This window comes from Panthera tigris, chromosome A1 (assembly GCF_018350195.1).
Source record: "Panthera tigris isolate Pti1 chromosome A1, P.tigris_Pti1_mat1.1, whole genome shotgun sequence".
Lineage (NCBI taxonomy): Eukaryota > Metazoa > Chordata > Mammalia > Carnivora > Felidae > Panthera > Panthera tigris.
This window is the reverse complement of record NC_056660.1, coordinates 28,300,902-28,322,207: the sequence shown is the minus strand read 5'-3', so window position 1 is coordinate 28,322,207 and position 21,306 is coordinate 28,300,902. Positions and strand designations below refer to the sequence as shown.

The 21,306-nt window shown below is 38.4% G+C and overlaps 1 protein-coding gene across 2 annotated transcripts in view; it reads right to left on the bottom strand.

Annotated features, from left to right (window-relative positions):
• The window catches only part of VWA8 (von Willebrand factor A domain containing 8), a 366,248-nt gene that overhangs the window by 336,277 nt on the left and 8,665 nt on the right, over nt 1-21,306 (bottom strand). For both annotated transcript variants that reach the window (XM_042977303.1, XM_015538962.2), the window contains exon 2: nt 10,458-10,535. In XM_042977303.1, the coding sequence (XP_042833237.1) occupies nt 10,458-10,535 (78 nt within the window). The remainder of the gene's footprint in view (nt 1-10,457; nt 10,536-21,306) is intronic.

Sequence of the window (21,306 nt, the reverse complement as noted above, 5' to 3'; positions counted from 1 at the left end):
TTACTGAGATCCCTTGAATCCTTAAAGCTAGTATAGTCTTATTATACATTCTCTTACTTAATAAGATCCCCCAAATAACTTAGCATCTGGGCTTCAATAAAATATTTTAGCAGACCCCCAATAGGAGGGAGACTATGGCATCTTAGTTTAAGTTAAAAGAAGAGAAGGATAGTGCTATCCCCTGCTGAGAGCTGTCAGGCAATGACGATGCTTCCTGTCTAGGTGGGACTTGAAAGGCCAACATTCTTTCCACACTGTAAACACATGAAGTGTTTGCCTTTAAAAGAATATTGAAGCTTTTTTGAAGAGCCTACCACCACCACGTGTGATTCTGGAAACAACCTAAGTAGGAGCAAATTCAAAATCAAATCTAGAGAAGATGCATTCCAGATTCATTTTTTTTAAGGGTAAGACTATAAATGACAATGAAAATATTTTTAGCATATCTCTTAAGCAGAATCATAGCAGCCTTTAGTAATAACCATACACAACTGTGTTACAGACATGGGATAATGGGGAAATGAGAAAGAACAGAATCAGGAGACTGAGGAAATGGTTGTGTCAGGGACTCATATAGTTATTGAGCACCATGTGCCAGGCACGATGCCATGCATGTCACATAAGCTATTTCATTCAATCCTTACAGTATACCCATAAGGTTGAAATGATCGTTCCCATAATGTCAAGGAAATCTGGAGCAGTTAAATGACTACAGAAATTCACACATCTAAAAAAAAAAAAAACATAAAGAAAGAAAAGAAAAAGAAGGGAAGAAATTCTTATCTAGGAAACAGTACACACAAAATTTTAAACCTAATCCTCCCCCTCTCAAATAGATGTTTCCATATAGAACCCAAACTATGTATCAGTCTTCCTATCATCTATCAAGAGTGGATATTATTCCTCACTTTAAAAGTTAATTGTAAAAGTTAGCTACATTCATAATAAGATAAGATCCAGGAATCAGGGGGAAAAAAATGAGTGTTTTCTTCAATTATCACATACCAGTATCATGTAAGGTGTTTTAAATCTATTTTGTTAATTTTTCTCTGGGTAAACATAACAACTTGTTCAAGATTTAAGTCCCTAGTCCTACCCCCAGAAAACCTATCAAGTATAATAATATGATTAGGTATAATCATTAAATAATAAATATTAAAAATAAATGTTCCTGACTCCCACTTCTAGTTAGGATGAAGAGAATTGCAACAGAATTTTACTTTCAACCTAACAACCAGAACAAGGCAGTAGATCTGTAAAACTCACAGTTTCTTTTTTTTTTTTAATAATTTTTTATGTGTATTTATTTTTGAGAGAGACTGCATGCAAGAGAGGCATAGAGAGAGGGGGGGACAGAGGACCCGAGGAAGATGCTGTGCTGACAGCAGAGAGCATGACTCAGGGCTTGAACTCATGAACAACGAGATCACAACCTGAGCCAAAGTTGGATGCTTAACCGACAGAGCCACCCTGGGGGCCCACCAAATCACAGTTTCTTAAAACCCATCATACAGCTAAGAATACAAAGAAACCTGAATGAACCAAATTCTAGAAAGTAATGAGTACTTTCAAGAAGAGAAGAGACCCAGAGCTAATTTTCCCCCTAGTAGACTGGCAGGAGAAGGAAGAATCTGCCATAGGTGTATCAGGATAAGCAAGCTGAACTTTAAAACTGAATTTTAAAACTTACAATGGCCTCACACGAGCTGACACGATGAACTAGTCTACTGAGAAGCCTTAGCCACAAAGAGAGTCTACACCTACCCACCAACTCTTTCCCATTGGCCCTCACTGAGTACACAGGAGTGCACACTAAAAACCAGGCGCAGGGCAAGAACTGAGAGGATTCTTCCTGAAGCATGCTGGACCTTTTCTTAGTGCAAGGCAACAACCCATTGAAGGCTGGGAGTGGGACAGAAGCAACAGAAATCCCTCCAAGGCACTTCATGGCCTTATACGGTATTAGGGAGCAGTCACACTCAAGGCATTAGGGCAGAAGAGCTGAGATAAATCCTGTTGGGGCACTCCTGGCCTTCACTGACATGTCCTCTGGAGGCTGGAGGCAGGGCAACAGGATAAAGGAGATCTGGGTTGGAGAAAGCAGAATACAGGACTAAATGACTAAACTCCCCAGCAATCCAAAGATGCAGCTATAAAGCTAAGAGAGATTAGCCATGGCTGGTAGAGCTAGAGATTCAGCTATAAACCATAAAGAAAGCTCTGGAATCTCACCAGAATTCACATCCTGAACATTGCTATAAAGAAAGTCCTGATGTCTTTCTCAAAACCTTTAAAGGTAGAGATAAATGGAATGCAACTAAGCTAAAACAAAGGCCAGTCCCAAGTCAAGCACATATTAGACCAACTCACCTCACACTCCCTCCTCCCATGCTCCCATCCCCACCTCCACCACACCTCCAACTCCCTACATGGGGCTTAGCAGATGCAGAGACATGCCCTTTTCTGGGGTAAATATCATTTACTTCAATCTCTACTGTTCCTTTATACACAATATCTGGCATACAATAAAATATTATGAGACAGAGAAGAAAATGTGATCCGTGGTCAAAAATCAATAAAAACAGTTCTAAAAATAGTCTAGGTGCCAGAATTATTAGACCCTGAAAAATATGTTAAAATACTTGTGGAAAAGGAGGAAAACATGAATATATTCCAGCATAAGAGATGGAAAATATAAAGAAAAGCTAAATGGACATAGAAATGAAAAATGTATTAACAGAAATGAATGAATCATCAAAAGGGACTAACACAAGATCATACAAAGCTGAAAAGAAAATCAATTAACTTAATTATGGCCAAGAATTTTCCAAAATTGATTAAAGTTATTAACCCAGAGATTCAAGGAGCTCAGAAAAACACAAAGAAGTTAAATTCAAAGAACACCACAGCTAAGTACATCAAAGCCAAATTTTTGGTTAAAAAAATTTAAACGCAGATAGAGAAAAAGGACAAATTGCAAATAGGAGCCCAACAAAAATGACAGCTGGTGTTTTGTTGGAAACAACAGAAACCAGAAGATATAAAAAACAAAACAAAACAAAAACCTGGCATTCTGTATCCAGAAAAAAAAAAAAAATCCTTTGAAAATGAAAGTAAAATAAACACATTTTAAGATAGACTATAGAGATACAGGGCACCTGGCTGGCTCAGTCAGTAGAGCAGAGTAGACTCTTGATCTCAGGTCATGAGTTTTTGAGCCCCATATTGGGTATGGAGCTTACATTAAAAAAAAAACATAAAAATAAAAAAAAAAGATAGACAACAGAGGAGAGAATTCATATCACAAATCTACTAAAAGAAGTGGTAAAGAAACTCTTCGGGCTGAAGGGAAATGCCTTCAGAGAGATGTCTGAATCTGCAAAATGAAATGAAAAGAAGCATAAAGCATCAAAATATGAATAAATATTAAAAACTTTAAAAACCATCTCCATTTTACATATATATATTCAATTTCTTTAAAATTCCATTGATTGCCTAAAGTAAAAAAATAATAATATCATAGTGTTTTAGCATATTTAATTTTAACGAAATTAAAATATATGAAAACGAGACTACCAAAGGTGTGAGAAGTAAATGAAAGCACAGTGTTGAAAAGTGATCACATTGTTCCTAAAATAGATGTATTATTTGAAAGTAGACTATGGTAAGTTGTAGATGCATATTATAATCTCTAGAGCATCTCTGTTCAATAGAGTACCCACTAGTCACATGTTGCTATTTAAATTTGAGTTTAAATTAACTAAAATGAAATAAAATCTAAAATTATTTTCCTTGATTGCACTGATCACATTTTGAATGGCTAACCACATGTGGCTAGTGCCTGTTATATTGGACAGCACAAATATAAAGCATATCCATCACTACCGAAAATTCTATTGGACAGAGCTACTCTAGAAAAAGAGGCATAACGAGATAGCCTATGAAAGAGACAACATGGATATATTGTCCCTGAAAAGAAGACAAGAAAAGATGTATCACAAACAGGACAAAGAGCAAAAAAACATCAAGATGGTAGACTTAAACACATCTAAATCAATAATTATATTAAATGTAAATGGGCTGAACATTCCAATTCAAAGAAAGAGCTTGTCAGAATGGATGAACAAGCTGTTCAAAAGACACACTTGAAATATAAAGGCACAACTAGCTGAAAGTAAAAGAATGAAAAAGAACATACCATACAAACAGCACAAGAAAGATGGTATGGTTCACATTATTATCAGACAAAATAAACTTTAAGAAAAACAGTGTTACCAGAAAAAGACAGCATTGCATAATAAAAAGGACCATTCACAAAGAAGACATAACAATTATAAATGTGTACATACCTATTATAGAGGTTCAAAATATACAAAATAAAAATGAGTAGGATAAAGGGGAAAACAGACAAATCTACAATCATAACAGACAGTTTAACACTTTATTGACTGAAGAGGTAGATAAAATCAATAAAAACATAAAGGACTTGAACAATATTGTCAACATTGACCAAATCTGTATTTATAGACTACAACAGCCAATATCAGCAGAACATTAATTCTTTTCAAAGTTTACATGAAATGCTCACTCAAAGAGGCCATATGCTGATCATAAGTCTCAATAATTTCAATTTCAAAGAACTGAGAATATTCTCTGATCATAATAGTATTAAATTAGAAATCAATAACTGTAAGGTAAAGAAAAACAAACCAAATACTGAAAATGAAGCAAACACACTTCTAAATAACTCTAACCAAAGAAAAAATTTGTGATTTTTTAGTAATATCTTGAGAGAAATAATAATGAAACCATAACATATCAACTTTTATGAGGTAGAGCAAAAGCACTATTTCAATGGAAAATTATAGCTTTGGAGATCTAATTTAGGGGAAAAAAGGGGGGGAAAATCTGAACCTCTATGTTAAATAGTTGGACAAAGAATAGGAACCAAAGTAAATAAAAGTAAGGAAGTATTAAAGAGTGGAAATCAGTGAAATAACAAATGGACAAACAACAGAGAAAAATCAACAAAAAGCTATTTTTTTTGAAAGTTAGTATCACTGATAAACTCCTTAGGGTGATTAAAGAGAAAGAAAAAAAAAACCCTCATTCCAATATTAGGAATAAAAAAGGGAATAGCAATGCAGATTCTACAGATATTTAAAGAATAATAAAGGCTACATTATGAAAAAATTGCCAATAAATTTTAAAACTGAGATGAAATGGACCTATCCCTTTCAAATAAAACAGAGCTCTAAAGTTCTTAGGAAAAAAAAACAACAGACTTATCTTCACAACCTTGAAGTAGACAAAGATTTCTAAGACATAATAAGCACTAGCCACAATAAAAGATAAACTGTATGTAACCAAAACTTCTGCCAACTAAATGATACCACTGAGAAAACGATTAGGCAAGGCAGAGACTGAAAACAAGTATTCATAATAGGTAAGCATGACAAAGGACTTGTGTCTAGAGTATATAAAGAACTGTTACAAATCAACAATAAGAAGGTGAACTCAGTTTCTTTCAATAGGCAAAATATTTTAAGATAGTTCATGAAAGATATGCAAATAACCATTAATTATAGGAAAATATCTTGAACACCATTACTCATCAGCGACATGCAAATTACAACCACAGTGAGAGGACATGCACTCCTGGAATAGCAGAGTAAGGACCTCTGAAAATCCACTCCTCCAAAAAACCAATGGCAACACTGCAAAAAACTGTCAAAATCAATTTTTTTTCAGAACTCTAGAAATTAACAAGACTTCTAACAATCTGGCGATCATTTATCCAAGAAAAATAGGTGACCCTTAGTATGAACAGTAAGTTCTGTGGTATTTTAACTTGCCCTTTCCCCATCTCTCTCCCCAGCTCTCTGGAAACCTTGAAAAACAACTGTCTACAATGCTGGTGAAAACGAGCAGCCTGGCAACCACTGGAGGGGACAGAACAGGGTTGCAGCTTCCTAGGAGTCCCACCCCCAGAAAACTATCCCTACTTGACTTATCTAACAGCTTGCCGAAAAGCTCCATTTTTTAGAATTTGACTTCATGTGACCCACTCGGAGCTCCCAGTGTGCAAATAACAACAAAAAATCAACAACTGTTTAACATCACAGTTGGAGGCACCAAAACTAGTTGGAGCTAACAAGAGGATGACCAAACAAACAAACAAAAAACTTAAAAGGAAAAACTGGGAGTAAGATGTCCGAGGCATACAGTGTACAACTAGGAATCTAGAAGGCCATGCACATGTCTGGGAAAGTTCTGAGAAGGGCCTAATCGCTCACCTTCAGCTGACACTGAAGATTTGCACAAGCAGGAAGACACAAGCAAACTTGTAAGCTGCCTGTGAAGCCCTGAAATCATGTCCAGCATACACACAAGAGACCCTAGTCAAAGGCTAAGAGAACTGATTTCTTTGAGGCATTTAAGAAATCTCTCTTCCATCACTGGCTGGCCATTAAGCTAACTGAGTAAAAACTTCAATGGCTACATATGGCAAAGAATATAGACTTCAGAAAAATAGTCTACAAAAGTCATTAAACAAACAGGAGCAAAACCAAAGCCTAGGGAAGGGGGCATCTGATTTCCAGAGTCGTCCAATTATACTAGTTAACAGCTCTACTTTTCAAAAGAAATATGATAAGAAACACAAAGAAACAGGAAAGTATAGTATATACAGAGGAAAAAAGCAGTCAAAAAAAAAAAAAAATCTTTGAGGAAGCCAGACACTGAATTTAGTAGACAAACACTTTAAATTAGCTATGACAAACATGTTCAAAGAACAAAAAGAAATCATGTCTAAAAATTTAAAGTATGACAATATCTCACTAAAAAATATCAATAAATACAAATTATAAAAAATTCAAAGAGAAATTCTGAAGTTAAAAACTATAATAAGTGAAATGAAAAATAATCACCAAAGAGGCTCAACAACAGATGTAAGCAGGCGGAATAATCAGCAAACTTGAATAAGTCAATTGAGATTATCCAGCCCAAGAAACAGAAAGAAAAAAGGATAAAGAAAAATTAACAGACCCTCAGAAAGCTAGAGTACACCTTCGAGTATATTAACACACACATCATGTGAGTCCCAGAAAGACAGAGAGGAGGGAAGAAATAATAATGAAGAATGATTACAAAGAACTCCCCCAAATTAATGGAAAACATTACTATGCATATCCAAGAAGCTCAACAAACTCCAAATAGGGCAAACTCAAAGAGACCACACTTAAACACATCATAGTCAAACCATCAAAAGACAAAGATAAATGGACTGTATGAGAGCACAGAGAAGTGGCTCATCCTCAGAAGGGATTCTTGGTAAAATCAATAACTGATTTCTCATCAGAAACTATGGAGGCCTGGGGCACCTGGATGGTTCAGTCAGTTCAGCATCCAACTTCAGCTCAGGTCATGATCTCACAGTTGGTGAGTTCGAGCCTTGCGTCGGGCTCTGTGCTGACAGCTCAGAGCCTGGAGCCTGCTTCAGATTCTGTGTCCCCCTCTCTCTCCGCCCCACCCCTGGTTGCGCTCTGTCTCTATCTTTGAAAAATGAATAAACATAAAAAAAAATTTTTTTTAAGTAAATAAAAAAAGAAACTATGGAGGCCAGAGGCAGTAGGATGACATATTGAACGTGCTGGGGAGAAAAAAAACCTGTCAATCAAGAATTCATCAAACAACAAAGGTAAAATTAATAAATTTCCAGATAACCAAAACTGAGAGAATTTATCACTAGCAGCTCTACCCTACAAGCAATACTAAAGTGAGTCCCTCCTTCAAGCTAAAATGAAACTACACTAGATGGTAACTCAAATGCACACAAAGAAACAAAGAATACTAGTAAATATGTAAATATAAAGACAGTATGAACATATTTTTATTCGTAATTCCTTTTTTCTCTTGACTTAAGAGACAAATTCATATAGTGATAATTATAAAATTGTGATGATAGATTTTAATGTACAAATATATATTTTGGGGGTGCCTGGGTGGCTCAGTCGGTTAAGCGTCCATCTTCAGCTCAGGTCATGATCTCGCAGTTTGTGAGTTCGAGCCCCATATGGGGCTCTGTAGTGAAAGCTCAGAGCCTGGAGCCTGCTTCAGATTCTGCGTCTCCCTCTCTCTCTGCCCCTCCCCCATTCTCTCTCTCTCTCTCTTTCTCTTTCTCTCTCTCTCAAAAATAAACATTAAAAAAAATTTTAAAGACCTATTTTGTATGATAACAGCAAAAAGGAAGTAGAAGGGAAAAGAGCTACATTAGAAAAAGTTTTTGCACACAACTGAAATTAAGTTATTAATAGGAACAAGTTTGTTTTAAGCTAAATTGGTAATTGTGATCCCTGGAGTGACCACTGAGAAAATAACTCAAAAAAAAGAAAAAATGCAGTAAAATAAAAGTGAGGCAAAGAGGAGAGGACAGTCTGCAGAGCCATTCAGGAGGCAGAGTCATTGGAAACTTATGTCAGATGAAAGTGAGACATTCTCCCTCAAGGAGCACATAGTCTAGTTGAAGAATCTGAAAAGTGAACCAAAAAAAAAAATAGCCGTTTTGTCCAATGACTGGAACATAAATAAGGAAGGGGAGTCATAAGAGATGAGGCTGAGACTAGATCATGAAAGGTAAGGAATGATCTTTGTTCCTAAAGTATTAGGATTCATTTAAGGAATTGTGAGAAAAGAAGTGGCATGATTTTGAGCAAAAAATTGCCTGTGAGGCATTAGGGAGACGCACATCAAAACAACAAGATACCACTTCCCGTAATAAAAACAGGTAATAATAAATGCTGGTGAAGATGTGGAGAAACTGGAACCCCCGGACACTGCAGGTGTGAACGTAAAATGGGGCAGCCTCTGCGGAGGGCAGTTTGATAATTCCTCAAAATGTTAAACAGAGGGCTACCATCTGACCTAGCAATTCCACTCCTAAATATATACCCAAGAAAACTGAAAACCCGTGTCTGTCAAAAAACTTATATGAATGTCCATAACAGTATTATTCATAGCAACCTAAAAATAGAGAAAAACCAAATGTCTGTCAACCAATGACTGGATAAACAAAATGTGGTATAGCCACACGATGGAATATTATTTACCCATAAAAGGAATCAGGTACTGATACAGGCCACAACGTGGATGAACCTTGAAAACATTGTAAGTGAAGAAAGCCAGACACAGGCCACATATTGTATGATCTCATTTATATGAAATGTTCAGAGTAGGCAAATCTATAGATACAGAAAATATAGTAGCGGTTGCTGAAGGATGGGGGGGTGTGGGGTGTATGAAGTTGTTGGAGAAGGAAACAAGGAGTTAATGGTACGAGGTTTCTCTTTGGTGTGATGAAAATGTTCAAAAGTTAAAGAGTGGCATGGTTGCACAACTCTGTGAATACATTAAAAACCACTGAGTTGTACATTTTAAGACGATAAGTTTTTAAAAAATGTAAATTTTATGGTATATTAATTGTATCTCAGTAAAGCTGTTACAAAACAAAAACCATGACTAGTTATTATTTCACACCTAGTATAACGAGTAAAATCAAAAAGATTAGAAATACTAATGTCGGCAAGGATACAGAACATCACCGTCGGTCAAAGGCTAAAACAGCACAAGTACCTTGGAGAACAGTTTGCTGTATCTCATGAAGCGAAACAGCCATCCACCCAATGACACATCAACCCAACTCCTCATTATTTATTCAAGAGAAGTGAAAAGTCATGACTACAGGACTTGTACTGGAATGTTCATAGAACCTTATTTGCAACAATCTAAAAATGGAAACCCCCAAATGCCTATCAACAGAACAGATAAATTATGCTGTTATTTATATAACAGGACACTACTCAACAATTAAAAACTGATCAGTACAGGACCATGGATGGATTTAAAACCATTACCTTGATGGAAAGAAGCCAAATACACACACAGGAAAACTATACTATATGATTCTATTTACATAAAGCTCAAGAGCAGGCAAAACTAATCCATCATGGTAGGAAACAAGACCATTGGCTTCCGGGGCAAATCAGAGGCGAAGGGGAACAAAAGAATATTCAGAGGTAATGCAAGTAATCTTGGTGGTTACACAAGTTTATAAAACTGCCAAAACTAACCAAAATGAATACTTAAGGTCTCTGCATTTTATTATATGTAAATTTGATCCCAATTGAAAAAAAAGAAAGAAAAGTATGTGAAAAATAAATGTTTTACTGAAATATTCAGGGGTGAAGTGATAGGATGTCTGTCTGGGATAAGTTTTAAATACTCCAGAACAAAGACTAGAAGAGTCAGTTAAAAGAAGACTGGCATACACTGATAAACGTTAAAATTGAATGATAAGTACATCACGTTTACACTCTTCTCTCCAGTTTTGGATATCTTTGAAAATTCCCATAATGAAAAGTTAAAAGGCATTCACTCATAAATAAATGAGTATTTCTTACTGTAATTCTGTGGCACAAGTTCTGGGCTCTTAGGAGTTTTCAACTTGTAGGATACATCTCCAATATTAACTGTATCACCTAAAAAGAGAAAAAGGAAACACACCTTTACAAGAGACAATAAAACAACACACTATGCCTTTCCCAACAATGACTGCCCTGAGGACTTTATAGAAATGCACATGCCTGCCTATGTTAGGCCCCATCGACACACCTATGTCAGCCACTATGCTCTAAAACTTGTATCCAAAGTAGAAGTTATATAATGGAGAAGTGAAGCACTGGGGAAATTCAGATTTTAAATGCTACATTAGCAAAAAAAGGTGAGGTACTACAGAATTTATCAATTTATTATTTTCTCACTAATAGCAACACTAATAAAGTCAACAATACAGAAGAATGCATTTTAAGATCATCCAAAGCATCCAAAAGGTGGCATCTTTAATACAAATTACAAACTTATTACATCTTTATAGGTTCCTATTTTTTCTATAAACATGTTCCCCAGCAACATAATCCAAAAATTCAATATTTCTAGGAAAGCCCCAGCCTATATGCCAAGAATTTCTACATGAAACCAGCACAAAACAGGCAAAAGTTCTCAGTAGATTCTACATGGTTCTAATTTTAAGTAGCATTAATTTGTGGCTGTGGCTGATCTTCTAAAGTGCAGGACTAAACCAAACAATCTCTGCTTTGCTCTCTCCAACAGCAAAATAGACATACTGATCCCATCTGCACCTGGTACTTCCTTTGTAAAGGGCTCAATGATACTTAGGAAAAGTAGCTGTGCAAAACACAAATTCAACATTGCCAGTTGTGAGCTAGTTAGGTGTCCCAGAGACTAAGGCCTTAAATCATCGTAATAACAAAAACTGCCAACATTTGTTGAATGATTACTATCTGCTAAATACTTTATACATTCCCAGAATAACCATATGAGACAGAGGCTTTACAAATGAGGAAATCGGCAACTCTGTAAAAAAAACTAAAAAAGATTTTATAGATGAAGAAATGTATTATAGCTACGTGAAAAGTTGAGAGAAAAGTAGAAACATCATGTAAAACTCAGGTGTACCTTCTCGTACAGAATATGTGTATATTTAGAGTGTAAATCAAAGGAATTTTCCTGTGAATTAGTCTAGACATCAGCTAATACTTACTGAATACTGGCTATTTGGCAAATATTGTTATAGACACATTATTTATGTTACTTCATTTAATCTTGGCTCTAAGCAACCTGTGATTCCTGGAGTTATTTCATATAACTGCTACAGCAGAAACCCCACCTCAAATTAGCATAGTAAAAAGGCATTGCAACCACAATGAGGTACCACCTGACACTTGTCAGAATGGCTAAAATTAACAATTTAGGAAACAACAGATGTTGACGAGGATGCAGAAAAAGGGGAACACTTCTCCACTGTTGATGGCAATGCAAACTGGGGAAGACACTCTGGAAAACAGTATGGAGGTTCCTCAAAAAATTAAAAATGGAACTACCCTACGACCGAGCAATTGTACTACTAAGTATTTATCCAAGGGATACAGGTATGCTGTTTCGAAGGAGCACGTGCACCCCAATGTTTATAGCAGCACTATCAACAATTGCCAAAGTACGGAAAGAGCCCAAATGTCCATTGATGGATGAATGGATAAAGAAGATATGGTACATATATGGAGTATTACTCGGCAATCAAAAAGAATGAAATCTTGCCATTTGCAATTACATGGATGGAACTAGAGGGTATTATGCTAAGTGAAATTAGTCAGTCAGAGAAAGACAAACACCATATGATTTCACTCATATGTGGAAAGAAACAAAACAGAGGAACATAAGGGAAGGAAAAATAATATAAAAACAGAGGGAGGCAAACCATAAAAGACTCTTAAATGCAGAGAACAAACTGAGGGCTGCTGGAGAGGAAGTGGGTGGGGGTGATGGGCATTAAGGAGGGCACTTGTTGGGATGAGCACTGGGTTATGAATCACTGGGTTCTACTCCTGAAACCAATACTACACGGTATGTTAACTAACTTGAATTTAAATAATTTTTTTTAAAGGCACTGGAGTTTGTTACAGCAGTTATAGGAAATAGCTCACAGGAGCCATGGGTTACTGAAGAGACCACGACTCAGTTACTAGTCTACAGCATGGTAGAGAAGGCAAAGGAGAAACAGAAGTCACACAAAGTCACATCTTAGGAAAAGCTGACTGAGACACTGTCCCTTGTACCACTAGATCCACACCTGGGACATCATGACCAGAGGACAACTTTTTCCCCCATTTCATTTTGGTAATTTTTAAACCTGTAGGAAAGCTGGAAAAACACTATCTTAAATTACAGAAATCATGATTCTTCATCTGTAATCTAGTCTTCAGATACATCTTCTAACAATAAGGACACCGCCACAGGTAAACTGTTCATACAGCCTCTGCGTAATTCCCTCATGACTCAAGAGTCCTGGGCAGGGCAGTTAACTGGCGGAGCCAAGGTTACTACCCACAGCCTGGCTGCAGGAGGCAGGCAGGAGGAAGAGCTGACCACTGTGATTTCTGGGGTAGAGTCGGAGCGCTGCCTCCTTTCAAGACTTACACCATAGGGGATTCTACCACTTTCTCCCTCTCCCCCCAACTCCTAGCCCCATCACCTCCTCTCTTTCCTTCCTACCTCACCATGACCCCAAGTCTTCCTTGCTTGCTCTGCCTCTTCTCCTCAACTTCCTAACACTGTGTGCAGAGGCCCAGTTCTAGCCTCTTTTCTATTCCACCTACCACCTCTCCTTGACGAGCTCACCCAGTCTTACATCTTTCAGTGCAACTAATATATTGCTGGCTCTCAAATTTGTATCGCTAACCCAGACCACCGAACTCCAAACATGGATACCAACAGACACTGAGATGCCTAACATATGTTAAACCTAACATATTCAAAATTGAGCTTCTGATCTTTACACCAAAATATGCTCTACTCACAGTATTCCCCAGTTCTGCAAATGGCAACTTACTCCTTCCAGGGGCTCAAACCAGAAATCTTGCAGCCATTCTTAACTTTTCTCTCACCTAACACATCTCCTGCCTCAACCCTTGCACCCTGCAGTTTATTCTCAACAGAGCAGCCACAGTGATCATAATAAAATAGGAGTCAAGTAATGCAAGTCCTTGCTCAATCCTCATCTTTGCAATGGTCCAAAAGGCTATTTTGATCTCACTCCCCCATTTCCTCTTACCTCATCTCCTACAAGTGTCCTCCTGACTTATTCTACTCCAGCCACACTGGCCTCCTCCCTATTCTGTCAACATATCAGACTCATACTCATTTCAGGCTTTTGCACTGGATTTTCCTACTGACTGAAATGTTCTGCCCACACATATCCATTTAGCAATCAGGGCCCAACCATTTGTGAAGATGGGGCAAGGATAGTGCAGTATCCTGGGACTAGCAATAATAGGAAGCCATGGCCACCACTAGGCCTGAAAGGACCTAGTGCAAGTAGAAGGGGACAGTGCCTGCAGAGAAAGTATATTTAGAAAGCTTCCTAAGTGAACTGTGACCCTTTGTGGAGGAATACAGCAAACCTATGGTGGTGACCTGGCAAGGAGGAGGCTGGGGAATAAACAGGAAACAAAACTTGACAGAACTAAAAGTAGAACTAGATAAATCCATAATCATACTTGGATATTTTAATATATCTCAGCACTTCATGAAGAGCAAGAAAAAAATAGAAGGATATAGAAATAAGAATATTTCTTCCTCAGCCTTCGGCTAAAACCAACTGGAAAACAGGATAGAGAAGATCTGAAAACACGATTAACCATTCAACATAAATGACTTTTACAGAACTCTGCACCCAACAAGGGCAGAATACATATTTTTTGCAAATACACATGAGACATTCACCAAACTAGATCTTAGGCTGGACCGCAAAGCAAATCTTAATAAATGTCAAAGGGATGAAATCATACAAAATATGTTTTCTGATCAGAATGTAATTACCTAGAAATCAATAACTAAAAGATAACTGGAAAATCTCTCAACATTCGGAAATCAAACCAAAGGCTTCTAAAAAAACCCAAAGAAGCAATCACAATGAAAATTGGACTTGTGAAGAAATAAGGATAGAGATCTAGTCATGCCTGCTGTAGGCAAAGAAGAAAATGACATTCATAGGCGGTAGGTATTTGACCTTCCTGCCTCAAAGCTGATGTTCTTGGCCACCTTCTGTTACCATGCTATACTTTTCCTGAGTCATCTAATCCCTGCTAATGGCCCAACTCTGACCTCTGTACACTAAAGTCTTAAACGTCCCCTTTGGCTCAGATCTCTCTCCTGAGATCCGTATCTATCAGCAGGCTACTGGACATGCTTAGATATTCTAGAGATAATTCAACTTTAACATGAGAAAATCAGAACTTTTTACTTTCTGTGTGTGTTGTCCAATTATGTCCGACCAGCTCTACCTCTTCTATTCCTATCTCAGTGTTCGATGCTTTATTCCCTGGCCTGAAAGTTCTTCCACAACTCTCTCACACCCTTTCCCTTCAGACCCCTACTCCTCAAATCTCTTCATCTCCCCGTTGAACTTTCCCTAACTTTTCCTTTTGCATGATCTCCACCTCCATCAAGAATTGATCCTCTCATTCCTGTCTTTCTGCTAGCACAGTATCTGGCTCATGCTTCTGTAATAGCATTTCTCACACTGTATTACAAGTATTGATTATTGTTCCTCTGCAATAATTCTCTTTAGGTTAGGATACACACTTCCTAAGGGTCCAGAGCACGGCAGTCTTAAGGAGATCAGTTTCTAGATCCGTTCTTCCCGAATGCTGACCTGACAGAACTGGCCCTGCAGGTCCTTCGTTCCCAGAGGCTCTTTCAGAAGCCCTCCCCCTTACATTTCTACAGTGGATGGTGCACTGCTCCAGTGGACTAAACAAATGAGGCATTTTCAATTATGGTCTAGGAGAAGCTTCCTTTAAAGATTATTCAAGTCAACATAAACTGCCTCAGAATAGTTTCTCCATGTCTTCCATATTCCTACTAAAAGTGAAGAGTAGCTTTAGAAATGCCTGAAGTATTTTTGGCCTGTGTCAGATACAGTATATTGCAGAGTAGGGAAGCGGGAGTTAATACTGTCAAATAATCCAAGATGGGAGAGCTCAGAGTGCAAACCTGGCTTTTTACGTACTTAAAGGCAAGCTGCTTTTTAGCTCTCCTCAATTCTTACCTTGAGAACACATACTATTCCTACACACACACAAGAAGGCACTTCTGAACACCTGAAGCAGCACACATAATTGACGCTGCTCAGTTTTAATGTCACTGAAGTAACTGTCAGTACTACCAAGATTTTCACAATATGGTGGATAAAAACCACAGAAAAAACTTTTAAATGTCTGTTTCAGATCAGATATGTGTCTTTCAAAAGCCTGCTAAAAATTTCTTCTCGAATGTCATCATGAACCATTCATTCCAATTACAGTCATTCCTCATCTTATAAAATGGCTATTTTCTAACTCTTACGGTGAAAAGGACATACTACCTTCTGAACCAGTTAGTTCTCATTTCACTAAATACAGTGTCAAAGCTGGATCATGAGGTTTAAACAAACTGATGCATTTATTTCTGATTTTTATACATTATTTTAATTGTTCTCTAAGACGGATCAACAAAGTTTATTACACATTTAATAAAACAATATCATGTCTTCTATCAGAGACCTCACTACATAAATAACTTCCTTTAACTATTACATTACTTATAAATTATACTAAAAAATAAAACTGCAAAGCATACATTATGAAATCGATGACTTAAATATGTGACCACTAGATTTTACTGCATTTAGTAATCTAGCCTATAAAATGTGGCCTGCAATTTCTCATTCAGTGGTTTTTATAACATTCCTTATTATACATACTAACACATTCATTCAAATTGAAAGGAAAAATGTTTTTTTCTGTCAGAAAGCCTAATTAAGCTGATTGAATTGATAATACAGGCTACCTTTTTTAATTATGAAAACTAAAATTTGATTAAAAAGTACTTAGGCACGCTCTCTCTCTCTCTCTCTCAAAAATAATTAAACACTAACAAAAAAAATTTTTTTAAGAATTTATGTTTCAACTGGCTGCTATTTGTAAACTCACTTTATACTTCTCTCTCAAAACAACTTAGAGATCCATAAGTGGCTCAGCACTGAGGTAAAATGATCAAAATGCCCGAAGAGCATGAGATAAAAATGACCTGAGGGAAGATGGCGGCGTAGAAGGCCTCTGAGCTCACGGTGTCCAGCTGATCACTTAGATTCCACCCACACCTGCCTAAATAACCCAGAAAACAGCCAGAAGACTAGCAGAACGGATTCTCCGGAGCCAAGCGCAGACGAGAGGCCCACGGAAGAGGGTAGGAAGGGCGGAGAGGCGGTGCGCGCTCCACGGACTGGCGGGAGGGAGCCGGGGCAGAGAGGCAGCCCGCCGGCCAAGCAGAGGCCCCGAGTCTGGCTGGCAAAAGCGGAGGGGCCGGACGGAGTGTGTTTGGACAGCAAGCGGGACTTATCATCTGGAAGGTTATAAGCTAACAGCTCTGCCCAGAGAGCGGGAGAGCTGGGGGACAACGGGAGGGAGAGTTGTTGAGCCCCGGAAGACAGAGCGCAGCTCGGCGGGGAACAAAGGCGCTCACCAGCGCCATCTCCCTCGCCCATCCCCCAGCCAAAATCCCAAAGGAAACCAGTTCCCGCCATGGAACTTGCTTGCCACGGAACTTGCTTGCACCGCGCAAACACCCAACGCTGTGCTTCTGCGGATCCATCCCTCCGGCAGGTCTGACTCCCTCCTGGTGCCGCAGGGCCCCTCCCAAAGTGGCTCTCCGAAGGAAAAGTGAGCTGAGCCTGCCCCTCCCACCCCTGTGCACCTTGCCGATCCACCCCAGCTAATACACCAGATCCCCAGCCTGATCCCACAAGCCTGGCAGTGTGCAAGTAGCCCAGATGGGCCATACCACCCCACAGTGAATCCCGCCCCAAGGAGAGGGGAAGAGAAGGCACACACCAGTCTGACTGTGGCCCCAGCAGTGGGCTGGGGGCAGACATCAGGTCTCACTGCGGCCCCGCCCACCAACGCAAGTTATTCAAGACAGCACAGGGGAAGTGCCCTGCAGTTCCACACCACTCCAGGGACTATCCAAAATGACTAAACAGACGAATTCCCCTCAAAAAAACCTCCAGGAAATAACAACAGCTAACAAACTGATCAAAAACGATTTAAACAATATAACAGAAAGTGAATTTAGAATAATAGTCATAAAATTAATCGCTGGGCTTGAAAACACTATAAAGGACAGCAGAGAATCTCTTGCTACAGAAATCAAGGCACTCAGGAACAGCCAGGAAGAGCTAAAAAATGCTATTAACGAGCTGCAAAATAAAATGGAGATGACCACAGCTCGGATTATAGAAGCAGAAGAGAGAATAGGTGAACTAGAAAATAAAATTATGGAAAAAGAAGAAGCTGAGAAAAAGATTAAAAAATCCAGGACTATAAGGGGAAAATTAGAGAACTAAGTGATGTACTAAAGAGAAATAATCTACGCATAATTGGTATTCCAGAGGAGGAAGAGAGAGGGAAAGGTGCTGAAGGTGTACTTGAAGAAATCATAGCTGAGAACTTCCCTGATCTGGGGAAGGAAAAAGGCACTGATATCCAAGAGGCACAGAGAACTTCCTTCAGACGTAACTTGAATCGATCTTCTGCACAACATATCATAGTGAAACTGGCAAAATACGAGGATAAAGAGAAAATTCTGAAAGCAGCTAGGGATAAACATGCTCTAACATACAAAGGGACACTGATAAGACTAGTGACGGATCTCTCTACTGAAACTTGACAGGCCAGAAAGAAATGGCAGGAAATCTTCAATGTGATAAACAGAAAAAATATGCAGCCGAGAATCCTCTATCCAGCAAATCTGTCATTTAGAATAGAAGGAGAGATAAAGGTCTTCCCAAACAAACAAAAACTGAAGGAATGCATCACCACTAAACCAGCCCTACAAGAGATCCTAAGGGGGATCCTGTGAGGCAAAGTACCAGAGACATCGCTACAAGCATGAAACCTATGGACATCACAATGACTCTAAACCCATATCTTTCTATAATAACACTGAATGTAGATGGACTAAATGCACCAACCAAAAGACATAGGGTATCAGAATGGATAAAAAAACAAGACCCATCTATTTGCTGTCTACAAGAGACTCATTTTAGACCTGAGGACACTTTCAGATTGAAAGTGAGGGGATGGAGAACTCTTTATCATGCTACTGGAAGTCAAAAGAAAGCTGGAGTAGCCATACTTAGACAAACTAGACTTTAAATTAAAGGCTGTAACAAGAGATGAAGAAGGGAATTATATAATCATTACAGGGTCTATCCATCAAGAAGAACTAACAATTATAAATGTCTATGCGCCGAATACGGGAGCCCCCAAATATATAAAACAATTACAAACATAAGCAACCTTATTGACAAGAATGTGGTAATTGCAGGGGACTTTAATACCCCACTTACAACAATGGATAGATCATCTAGACACATGATCAATAAAGAAACAAAGGCCCTGAATGATACATTGGATCAGATGGACTTGACAGATATATTTAGAACTCTGCATCCCAAAGCAACAGAACATACTTTCTTCTCGAGTGCACAGGGAACATTCTCCAAGGTAGATCACATACTGGGTCACAAAACAGCCCTTCATAAGTTCACAAGAATTGAGATCATACCATGCATACTTTCGGACCACAATGCTATGAAGCTTGAAATCAACCACAGGAAAAAGTCTGGAAAACCTCCAAAAGCATGGAGGTCAAAGAACACCCTACTAAAGAATGAATGGGTCAACCAGGCAATTAGAGAAGAAATTTAAAATATATGGAAACAAACGAAAATGAAAATACAACAATCCAAATGCTTTGGGATGCAGCGAAGGCAGTCCTGAGAGGAAAATACATTGCAATCCAGGCCTATCTCAAGAAACAAGAAAAATCCCAAATACAAAATCTAACAGCACACCTAAAGGAAATACAAGCAGAGCAGCAAAGACACCCCAAACCCAGCAGAAGAAGAGAAATAATAAAGATCAGAGCAGAAATAAACAATATTGAATCTAAAAAAACTGTACAGCAGATCAATGAAACCAAGAGTTGGTTTTTTGAAAAAATAAACAAAATTGATAAACCTCTAGCGAGGCTTCTCAAAAAGAAAAGGGAGATGACCCAAATAGATAAAATCATGAATGAAAATGGAATTATTACAACCAATCCCTCAGAGATACAAGCAATTATCAGGGAATACTATGAAAAATTATATGCCAACAAACTGGACAACCTGGAAAAAATGGACAAATTCCTAAACACCCCCACACTTCCAAAACTCAAACTGGAGGAAATAGAAAGCTTGAACAGACCCATAACCAGCAAAGAAATTGAATCAGCTATCAAAAATCTCCCAACAAGTAAGAGTCCAGGACCAGATGGCTTCCCTGGGGAATTCTACCGGACATTTAAAAAAAAAAATTTTTTTTTTTAAATTTTTTTTTTTTTTTTTACATTTATTTATTTTTGAGACAGAGACAGAGCATGAACAGGGGAGGGTCAGAGAGAGAGGGAGACACAGAATCCGAAACAGGCTCCAGACTCTGAGCTGTCAGCACAGAGCCCGATGCGGGGCTCGAACTCACGACTGCGAGATCATGACCTGAGCCGAAGTCGGTTACCCAACCGACTGAGCCACCCAGGCGCCCCTAAAAAAAAAAAAAAAAAAAAAAAAAAAAAAAAAAAAAAATTTTTTTAAACGTTTATTTATTTTTGAGACAGAGAGAGACAGAGCATGAACGGGGGAGGGTCAGAGAGAGAGAGGGAGACACAGAATCAGAAACAGGCTCCAGGCTCCGAGCTGTCAGCACAGAGCCTGACGCGGGGCTTGAACTCACGAACCACGAGATCATGACCTGAGCCGAAGTCGGACGCTTAACCGACCAAGCCACCCAGGCGCCCCTCTACCAGACATTTAAAGCAGAGATAATACCTATCCTTCTCAAGCTATTCCAAAAAAATAGAAAGGGAAGGAAAACTTCCAGACTCATTCTATGAAGCCAGTATTACTTTGATTCCTAAACCAGACAGAGACCCAGAAACCCAGTAAAAAAAAAAAAAAAAACTACAGGCCAATATCCCTGATGAATATGGATGCAAAAATTCTCAATAAGATACTAGCAAATTGAATTCAACAGCTTATAAAAAGAATTATTCACCATGATCAAGTGGGATTCATTCCTGGGATGCAGGGCTGGTTCAACATTCGCAAATCAATCAACGTGATACATCACATTAATAAAAGAAAAGATAAGAACCATATGATCCTGTCAATCGATGCAGAAAAGGCATTTGACAAAATTCAGCATCCTTTCTTAATAAAAACCCTCAAGAAAGTCGGGATAGAAGGAACATAAACATCATAAAAGCCATTTATGAAAAGCCCACAGCTAACATCATCCTCAATGGGGAAAAACTGAGCGCTTTCCCCCTGAGATCAGGAACACGACAGGATGTCCGCTCTCACCGCTGTTGTTTAACATAGTGTTGGAAGTTCTAGCATCAGCAATCAGACAAGAAAAGGAAATCAAAGGCATCAAAATTGGCAAAAATGAAGTCAAGCTTTCACTTTTTGCAGATGACATGATATTATACATGGAAAATCCGAAAGACTCCACCAAAAGTCTGCTAGAACTGATACATGAATTCAGCAAAGTTGCAGGATACAAAATCAACGTACAGAAAGCAGTTGCATTC